Source organism: Barbatula barbatula (genome assembly GCF_947034865.1).
Source record: "Barbatula barbatula genome assembly, chromosome: 16".
In the NCBI taxonomy this organism is placed as follows: Eukaryota; Metazoa; Chordata; class Actinopteri; order Cypriniformes; family Nemacheilidae; genus Barbatula; species Barbatula barbatula.
Genome location: NC_136779.1, coordinates 6,180,512 through 6,191,162, shown reverse-complemented (window position 1 = coordinate 6,191,162; position 10,651 = coordinate 6,180,512). Strand labels below are relative to the sequence as shown.

Here is a 10,651-nt window from a genome sequence, read left to right as displayed (position 1 = left end):
GCATTTCAATCAATAGATCACCCCAAAAATGACACACTGGACCTTTAAATCACTAATGGGTGCTTCTATGGGTGTCTTTTTAACCTTTCAAGTGATCACAGGGCATTTCATTTGTTGATGTGATCACTCAAGCTGCATTTTACACCCACATGGTAGCTTGATGTATCATTCTCACCTACTATAAAATGATTATTATGTAATACTTATAACTTAATTACACACTTTTGTTCGTCAAGACAATTTCCATTCTACACTATGGAAATTTTCAGTAAACCTTTTGCGATATGTATATATTAGTAAGTTCATTTGCATGTAGTCTTTAAACTGCTGCTGGAGCGAGTATCATCTGCCTGCAAACCCAGAGGCTAAACTTTCAGGACCGCATTTCTGGGGATGCTTTTCTAGGACCCTAAGCTTTTAGTGACGAGTGCATTGAGTGAATGTGTGTGTTTTTCTGAAGTATGGACGACAATAATATAAAAAAAATGTTTTTTTCGTTTAACATTAAAAACAGTTGTGAAAATTGCAGAATTTAGTTGATCGTGAGTTGAATGCTCGTCTTGAATGGGATGATTATTAATTCTAGGCCCGGCAGCACAATATGCAGCACTTCGTTGTGAAACCTTTATACTCATTGATTTCCCAAGTAATTTAAATGAATATTAATGTTTAAATTGTCGCATCTCTTCATTTTGACATTATTTTGATGATATTGATTTGACATCATAGTAATTGATTGTTAAAATACCAGGTGCTAGATTTTGTCATGTAGGCTACTGTGTATATTAAGTGATTTCAAGGACAGAGGTCAGTGCAGGCAATAGTATGACAAAAGATTAATTAATGAATTGGTCAAGGCTATAGGTTTTGGCATTAGTTGTCACTAAGATCTTTTAAATATGAAGAGTTTGGTTCCAAAATGAGATAACTCATCGTTTTTAAAATATTTCTAAAATCATGTTTTTTACTTTGCATTCCAATTAATATCAATCAAACCGCAGTTGGTGTGTTTTGATTTAAGCCATAATACAAAAACAATACAGCTAACTAACACAATAAAACACAATAAAAACATGATAACATAATGAAAAACATGATTTGTTTAAATGAGAGAGTTGAACATGTTCAACTGAATGCTCATTATTTAATTCCCTTCTTTTGCTTTCTCTACACTGTAAAACATTTTAAGTTAGTTAAACTTAGAAACTAAAGTTCATCTGCTGCCTTAAAATTGTGAGTTAACACAGCTTTAAAATATATTTTGTTTCAACTAAAAGAGCTACATTTTACATGGTGTTAAACTAATGATAATTTGTTGTTTCAACTTGATTATCTGAGTTGAATCAACTTGCCATGTTACATTAAGATAAATCTGTCTTAGGAGGCAATGAAAACATCAACAATGAAGTTGGTCATTAATGTATTATTGCATGCATGTGTTTCAAGTAAACATTTTATGTGTGTTCAACTGTTAATTTGTTATTTTAAAAATGATACAATCTTAAATCTACCCTGAGTCCTCATTGTGTCTCCACTCTGTAATTGAAACGTGGTTAATCTAGTGACTGAAAAGGCTATATACCGTGATATATTGTTTACTTTACTTAATGTGTTATTGTATTATTCAAGTTAGTCACAAGCGATACTCAACAATGCAATAAGGTTTTATTGTAAGAAATAAAGGAGTATTTGGGTGTACTAAACAGTTAGAATTGGGTATAAAAATACTGTCTTGTGCACTCCTCAAAAATAAATCGGGGTCTAGAAGTGGATTTGCGGAATCGCGGTCTCCGGTATTGCAATCGGATGATATTGGATGGAGCGCAAAGCCAGCCTGGCCCCGCCTCGTGCTGTTTGACGTCACATGAGTCAGTCCTCACACATGGTCATGATCATCACAATTTTCCGCACAGCAAACTCTCATACACACAGACAAGCAACTCGAGCCGGTCCTGTGGATGAGCTCGCTTCACTTGTAAGACCAAGGACCGACCGTTTACGTGTTATTCATCGTTTTTTTATTTCACATTAATTGTATGAAGATAGTATTCGCAAGGAACAGGATACATTATGTCCAGACCGCTCACCATGAATCCAGCTTTCCTACATCCGCAAAGTAATGGTGTTTTGAAGGCGCTTTTGGAAAAACCGATGAAACTTAACTTGCGCCAAGATGAAGGTAACCGAAGCTTTGACTTGTCGGACTGTTTTGAGTTGTCTGTCTATTCCTAATATCATATTAACGTGTTTTGCTTAGTAAGTCGACCTTTGAAGATGTCTTCAAATACTTTTTGTGCTGTCCATCAATTACCGTCTTATCCAACGAAAATAACTTTCTTCAACGAGATAACATATACCTGAGATTGCGTTTATAAAAGTTATTAAATATAAAAAGCAATACTAAAGAAAAGGTTGGGAAAAATGTCTTCAGAATTAATCGAAATAGCTGTCAATATTCTTTCAGGCTATGGGAAGGAGAGAGATAAGACTAAAAGTCTGGAGGACGAAGGGAGCGCTCCACATTCAGCTTTCTTGGGGCCAACTCTTTGGGATAAAACGTTGTCTTATGATGGGGATAGCTTTCAGTTGGAGTATATGGACCTTGAGGAGTTTCTCTCAGAAAATGGTATCCCTTCAAGCCCTGGACAACACGACCAAGGCCTTCCTCGCCAGCAGCAGTCTCCCATTCAACATGGCCCCATCTCAGTCATGGACCTCAGCAGCCGGTCCATCACCAACATCCACACAGGAATGGTCCCTCAGAACTGCCTCCAGAGCCCAAGCAGACCAGGTAAAATACACTTTAATGAACTAGGATATAATTCAGGACCTAGTTTTGGAAATAAAAAAAAGAAGATGGGTGTGAAATGTTTGTAGGTGGTAAAATAGAAAATCTCAGTGTGCATATTTTAGTTTGGCTGTATTGGGTCATACAGTAGTTTTTTAATATGTTGGCACGTAGTTTGTCTTTTGTATTCGCCACTTGTGTCTGAGGCTGACAAGTAACAGAATGAGCTTAGATTGAATTTAACTTAGATTGAGGTATAATGATTTAGTGAATGATCATTCTTTACATTTTGTCAAATTTGTCAAAATGCATGGTAATGAAAGGCATAATACATAATGTGGAAATATCATGTACTTTAGGTGACAGATCTGCCACTTCTGTCAAATCTGGGCTCTTAAAATGCGTGTTCTCGTGAACCTTTTCAGTTTTACCAACCTAAACAAAATCTGCAGACTAGTTTTTCTAACAGAAATTTCAAACTTGATTGGTGCTTTTGACCTGAAGCTGACTTACAAAAATGTGCATGCAGTCAAAACAGAAGATCATTTTCCTTGTCACAATTGGAGCAGAACACCTGGTCTTATGGGAAACTATTAACTGTTTAGAATATAATCAAAAAATAAGTAGACTGGTTTATAGTTTCTGTATCATAGATTTAATAACAGAAAAGACTAATTAAAATAACGAAAAACATAATTGGTTAATAATTCTAAATGGTTTTTAATATCAATGCTTTAAAACGTGATTATGTTTTATGAATGTAAAAACAGGTTTTGTTAACTGATTGCAATTTGTTTAAATCCTGTCCAATGATATCAGTTGCTGTCCAGAAATGTTAGTAAACAAGTAGTAAACGAAAATGTGAGTGTTTTATCTTTTTGAATTAAACAAATCACAAGTATGAGTCGGAAGAGAGTTCGGTTTTATTGACGTGTTGAAGCAGTCGTGACTATTATCAATGTGTTGTTCGCCACCTAGTGGATCCATTACTCACAGCAGCCTTTTCATGTAAAACTAAATGATTCTTGTGGTGCAGTAATACTATAAACTTCTATTTCTCTTACAGTTTTGCCTTCACGTAACACACCAAGTCCAATAGACGCAGAGACCATTCAGATACCAATGAGCTATGAGCCCGATCCAGCAGACTTGGCTCTCTCCAGCGTACCCGGCCAAGAGATTTTTGACCCACGAAGCCACAAGTTCTCCGAAGAGGAGCTGAAACCTCAACCTATGATCAAGAAAGCATGCAAAGTCTTCATTCCCAATGAATTTAAGGTAATTTTGGTCTAGTTATTCAGTCCTCATGGGTCCCTCGAGTTGACCATTGACCTGCTGGGCTATCAGCTCTTAGAAAGAAGCTTACGTCCATTAATTTATCCTTTGCTAGCCAGGCCCATGCGTGATCTTATTTTTCTTGGTATAGCTCCAGTTCTGCTGGGTTTAAGATTAAAGGATTTGGCTTTTTTAATTTGTTCAAATAAAAGTGGATCCCTCCCCAGCTTTGGAGAGAAGTAAATTGCTCAAAGCTGATTGCACAGCAGCGGACGATGGATGATTCTCTGACCTGTCAATCATAACCGTTTTATTTATCTTTGATCATTATCACCAACAAAATTCTGAATTGACTGTGTTTATACTAGCCTATATATACATCACGTGGTAATTTTTTGGTATAACTATAACCAAAGTTGGCATATTCTGGTTATGCTTCTATTTAAAAAACGAAACATCTAGACACATTGTAACATGGCACCCCCCTCCATCTCTACCCCTCCCTTTTGTTCTGCATATTTGAGCAGGATGAAAGATACTGGGCCCGGCGGAGAAAGAACAACGTGGCCGCCAAGAGGTCAAGGGATGCTCGGCGCCTCAAAGAAAATCAGATTGCAATCCGGGCTGCTTTCCTAGAGAAAGAGAACATGGCTTTACGACAGGAAGTCGGCGACCTACGTAAAGAGCTTGGGCGTTGCAAAAATATCTTAACAAAGTATGAAGCTCAGCACAGCTCTCTGTGAGACCCCGGGGCACCTGAGGTCTCTGCACTCGTGGCCCTTCCAGTCTGAAGGACAATATTGTTGGGTTAAGGCCCATTTGGCCTGCTTTTCAGCCAGCCCACACCTCAATCTGTTCTTGGCACCTTAGAAGGCAGAAACGGTTTGCCGTGTGTTTAACTCAAACGTCCTACCAACTCTACTATTCTGTCAGTGCAAACAAACCCAATGTTGTTTGCGGTCCATGTTTCATTTAGGATGTCCTATTTCTATTTTTGTGTTATTTCAATTCACTTGCCCAGAAATGTTTTGCCTTGGTTTGTTGTCGTTTATCAGTTTTCTTGATTATGGAATCAGAGCTAGCAGATGGTACGCTACGCCTCTAAAGTCTCAGATCCATGATGTTATCTACTGTATGAGAGTGGTACAGTACATGTGCATAGCTGCTTTGGGGTTCAGACGTGTTTAGGTTTTGTGTCACTGTACATTAGAACAGAATGTAGCAAGTTTAAAATACTTGTAATAACGTCTGAAATTCAGGTTTGTTTAAATAACATAGCATTGCGAAATAAGGACAACCGCTTTGAAAAGTCATTATTAATCATGAATTATTAATAAAGTTGGCTGTCACCTTGATGATGAATTGATAGTTGAATATGTCGAATGCAAACTGTTATCAAAGGAAAGCACATTGAACAATTGAACATTTTGGCACCCTTGCTTAAAAATATAAACAGATAATGTTTTGTTGCCTTTTGTTGGTCAGTTGTGAAATGATTGTAGGAGTACAGTGCATTTCATGTTTATCGCTTTACTACAGACCAAATGATATAAAATACAATAAGGTTTTATTGTCATATTACAAGTAAATGTTTTCACAAGATTATTGTTTTTTTATACAGTATTTTCATATGGATTTCAGAATATATATATAATTTGATGTCTATATTTCTATATAGACATCAAACTATATGAATGAATTGTACGTTTTACAGGCAACTGTATGGGCATTATACAATACATTCAGCACATGTGACCACAGTTCCTTTTTAGAAGAGTCATTTGGTGTTTTGTGCACCGATATGGAAACAAATATTTATTTGTTTCATGTTTTCTTTTTTTGTTACATTATATTGTCAATACCTTCATGCATTGGTGGTGATGTACAATCATGGAATATAATATTGTTGTGCTTTTTGACGAACATGGCAGAAGAAAGCTATTCTTGGCTATATGGAATGTTTAATTGTGTATTTTAATAAACAGAAATGTATTTTATATGAAATATGTTATAATACGGCATGTTTAAATATGAACATGAATTATTTCTGCAAATGATTGATTTCATTGATTTAAATATTTGCAAAATGTTGTCAGCTTTTTTTGTTTTGGGTTCCTTATTCTCTCTCAATAACCAATGTAATAAAAGCTTTGAAAATCTTATTTCTGGTTATTAAAATATGTGCTTATTTACAATAAATTCAATAAAGTTACAAGGATTGATTACTAGATTTCTAGATACTACATAGCTCAATAAAAATATATACTTATTCAGTGGAGAATATATTCAAGAGAATGATGTACAGTAGCATATGACAACATGCAATGTAATAGTAAAATGTAGTATTCAGTATGATTTTTTCTGGCTTGTTATTTGTATACACATTGAGATAATATATAGACACATTAGATACTGAAACAGTAAACGATATAATAGAGGTAGGCCTACAAATAGACACTCAGTTCAAAGTTGTTTCAAATTCACTCTCTCAAGAAAGAACTGTACATCTAAAATGTACCACTAGATGGCATTATCTTTCCAATATTGAAGATAATCATCCAAACAGTCATTAATCCATGCTACAGAATATTCTCAGATTATTTTCCTCATCACTGTTGTCATCAAGAGGGGCGCAAATGTGGTTTTGGTTCCTCCACAAAGTCTTTGAGAACCACAAAACACGTCAACATTCTTCAAAATATTTTCTTTTGCAGATGGTGGGTGAGTAAATGAAAAATGAGGATGAAAATGATAGGGTGAGTTGTTTTTACAGAAAAAACATAAACTGCACATCCCTTCCACATACATGCAAACTCACTGTTTGCAATCACTCTTTAAAAGCATTTTGCATGTTGTAAACAGTATGACGCTCACTGTACCCTTGCAATGACATGAGTTCTAAGCAGACCCCCAGTACGTGCTGTTTCTGGGTGTGGCCTGACTGACTTCCTGTGGGGATTATGCAGCATTTATCAAATAGACTAGGAGTTATATAAAGCCATTTGTAAATGCAGAGGGAGCAGATTGGGATCTAACATTAATCCTAGCCTGCGTTCAGCCTGGCTTCAATCCAGCTGAAAGAAAAGAACACAGGCAGGAGGAATTACAGACCGAACACTGTCACATCATATCCTGAATCTCTGCTGGCCAGACTGGACACTCCACTGCCCTCTTCATCTTACGACCTGCACATCATGACTGACCCTGATCAATTACAGTCCAATGTTCATTGTTCATGAGCTATACTGTAAGGCCACTTGATTCCCAAAGAATACACATAGGCATACTTATAAAAAATACGCTGCAGTGAATGCACTTTAAGTCACGGATAAAAAAATAATCTGCTGCTTGCAAATGCAAAAATTTGTGAAGAGATAGTTTAGTTAGTCATTGTTCAAATTATCAGAATGTTATTTACATTAAAGCATGGAATTGAAGAGTCATTATCATGGTGATGTACACAAATAAAAAGTTATGCAAGGGAGTAAAATTCTTTAGATTTTATTCACCAATTTACTGTACATTTGAGTTTAAAAGTTGTAAGTATACAATTTGTAATAGTATTGATTTGTATAGTATCTTTCTCCTCTCAGTTGTTGTAAACAGATTTGAATGTGTAGAATTGTATTTTTGCTGAATTGCAATTTACATACTGTATGAACGTGCAATCTGAATTATTTATAAACCATCTTTCCTGGACGTTTTTTTTAATTGTAAGAAAATCTTAGTTATTCTACTGTGATTCTAACATTAGGCAAAAACTAACATGGCCATCTTAAATAAAAACATTTGCCAGTTAATGAATGTCCTATTTGTTTATTTTACTATGTTTATAACTCTTTTAATAATATACGTATTTGAGATCACACAAACATATATTTAAAACTTCATACAGACACTTTCTAAATGTATGTAGCTACTACTCCTTTTGACCAAGCTGCACATGTCCGTTTTCTAAAGTAATAACATTGTGACTCTACACGTGCCAGATGTCTGTCCTGTTTAGGCATGTGTCTTCTGCTGACCTCTATCCAGTGTCCAGAGGATAAAATAACTCCATTTCCATAATGAAATCCACGTTGAACTAATGATGGGTGGAAGTTCTGAAACAGAGAAAAGAAGAGACCATTGAAGATTGTGTTTTATTGAATACGCCTCTAATGGCAAAATGATGTTTGATGTTGTGTCAGCTTACTGCAGGGAGGATTATGTTACATAATACCGATGCTGTGCAATGCTGTCTTTTAAATCAGGTGGTATACAAACAATAAATGAACAGATTGCAAAAATACGTCAAGTTTAGGGAAAGTTCATTATACGCAATGTATTGAATAAGCTACATTGGTCGACCACGTCAGAACATTGTTGTTTTAACACGGTATGGCTGATATACAAAACACCATATAATATTTGAACTAATTCAAGATGCCAATCAGTTAAAAGCATGTACGCTAAGGGTTATATAATCCTAACAATTTGTAGGATTCAGTAGGATGAGATTAAGATGTGATCTTAAACAGTGCATACTGTATGAACAACCTAGATTAAACGGTTTGACATTTATAGAGTTCTTAATTGATTAATTCTTGGCAAATTTGGCTTGAGTATTAAATTAAAAACATATTAAATATTGAGTAAAAACATTGTACCAAATATTTCAATAGATTTTGTCAGTGAAAACTGTGTGCACATCAAAATGTTTTCTACACCATACATGCTATTTAGGGTTAGTTATGTCTATAGGTCAGCTTTGATATTGCAATAAACATACAGGCCACAAAGTAATGCAACACTGAAGATGCAGGGTTAGTGCCTTGGTGTACTTTATTTCTCTCAAGACACCCGACTACAGTACGCTTTAAATGTCTGCTGTTCCATTTAGCAAACTAGATGTATTCACTTGGCACAAGCATACTGTATCAGTTTATTTTGCAGAGAGTGTGTACAAAATAGAGGATTCCTGCCATTACCAAAAAGGCGTACTTGAGCGGGACAGCTGACCAAGAGAAAAACAATAGATGGCAAAAACATAAATGTTTATTTACATTCACTTTTTAATGCAATTTACGTTCAATTTTTTACAATATTGTATTTACATAGTCAAATTACTAAATGAATACCATAGTGTGCAAAACAACCATTTTGGCTTACTAAGCCTTCACTATGATGGGAAGCAGACAAATGTAGCTCACATTAATCCTTCTGTAAATGCTATCTTTCTGTCAATGGTCTTACATTATTAAACACTGTCAAACACCATGTTGTCCCTTTTCACAACTTTTTTGAAAGTCATGTGCCCCTAAAAATGCAAAGTGTGATAACAGCAAACAATCAACTATATAAATAACGTTAAAATATAAACATTACAGATTTGATTAACGAAACATAAAATGAAAATCCACGTCTCAACCCAACAAAAAACTAGAAATGGTAACTTATTTAATACACTTACCCGTTTCAGCCCAGGCAATGTTTAAATGTTAAGATTTCTTTCTTATGGCATTGGATGCGTGTCCAGAAAAGGAAAACAACGTCAAAATTCTACAGCCTTTGGGCAACATTAGACCAGTGTGCTTCTCTTCTCTCGCATGTCAGGGGTCAGGTGCGCAAAGTTGGAGCCAGGTGTGTTATTCTGTTCATTATAACGGGACGACGTCGGGGAGTTTTGCATCACCACGAGCCGTATGGGAGACTGTTGCTGCGGGGCCGGGGGCTCCGACACGTATTCTTTCGAAGGGTCTTTTCCACGACAGTCGTACAGAATGCAAGAGATGAGGAAGACCAGGAGCAGTATCACGTAGCTGGCGATGAGGATAATGAGGTTTAGAGTGACTGGATCAATCTCCAGGTAAAACTCCATGAAACCCATGGCGACGCTGCATCCCTGACTCGCTCCGAGAGAAACGTGGACACCATGGACTACCGTCGGGCTCGTCGGCGAACCGTGCGGCAATATCTCAAGGATATCCAAACGAGAAGTGCAGGGCCTGTGCTGAGATCAGATATGTCAGTTCGAAGACTTTAATCCCCTCCCCTTCTATTTCACCAACCTTGAATTCCTGCAGCCAATGATGAAAAGCTGCTCACTTTAATAGCTTAAGCTGCCGCTTTAATTTAGCAAACTGCACATTGCAGAATGGATTTGGCCAAACTGTGTAGCGGCACTCAAAGGGTGCATGATAATTTTTAGCATGTCCTCGTGTCCTTAATGCCATGAGTGCGTCAATGTGGGATTGTGGGAAGTATTGTGTAGGCTAATGAATGACTTATGTCATTATGTGAGATGACACCGAAACCAAAAGAGGATTCGAGCGATTTTTATATAGCATTTTCTTAGTTTGTGGTGGCTTTTGGCGAAGCACACTTTTTAGATAAAATTAAAACCTACAAAGACGTTATCATCCCTATGCCCTACTCCCTTGGAAGAGTAAAGCTCTTCATTTCTAAACTCTAGAGGGGAAAATCTAATTTTATCACTTAATGTGTCCATTAAAAAATCACTTGGAATAATGAGGAATAAAAACAACGTAATCTTCTCTTTATGTGGAGAGACGTTTGTGCGGCACCCCCTTACAGAAGGGCCCTTCG

General features: G+C 36.4%; 2 protein-coding genes across 3 annotated transcripts; one reads left to right on the top strand and one right to left on the bottom strand.

Moving 5' to 3' along the window:
- Window positions 1-1,836: 1,836 nt before the first annotated feature.
- hlfb (HLF transcription factor, PAR bZIP family member b) lies at window positions 1,837-6,414 on the top strand. 2 transcript variants are annotated; one of them, XM_079476979.1, is made up of 4 exons: window positions 1,837-2,179; window positions 2,465-2,791; window positions 3,855-4,066; window positions 4,591-6,414. In XM_079476979.1, the coding sequence occupies exons 1-4, from the start codon at window positions 2,071-2,073 to the stop codon at window positions 4,804-4,806; spliced, it is 864 nt and encodes a 287-aa protein (XP_079333105.1). In that variant the 5' UTR covers window positions 1,837-2,070; the 3' UTR covers window positions 4,807-6,414. The 2 variants fall into 2 exon arrangements, with proteins under 2 accessions (XP_079333105.1, XP_079333104.1); XM_079476978.1 differs by having other exon boundaries at window positions 1,908-2,179; window positions 4,588-6,291.
- smim36 (small integral membrane protein 36) lies at window positions 6,332-10,037 on the bottom strand. The gene is made up of 3 exons (XM_079476980.1): window positions 9,516-10,037; window positions 8,089-8,166; window positions 6,332-7,137 (listed from the first exon to the last, which is right to left on the bottom strand). Exon 1 carries the CDS (start codon window positions 9,930-9,932, stop codon window positions 9,624-9,626), a length of 309 nt encoding a protein of 102 aa, XP_079333106.1. The 5' UTR covers window positions 9,933-10,037; the 3' UTR covers window positions 6,332-7,137; window positions 8,089-8,166; window positions 9,516-9,623.
- Between the last annotated feature and the right edge of the window lie 614 nt (window positions 10,038-10,651).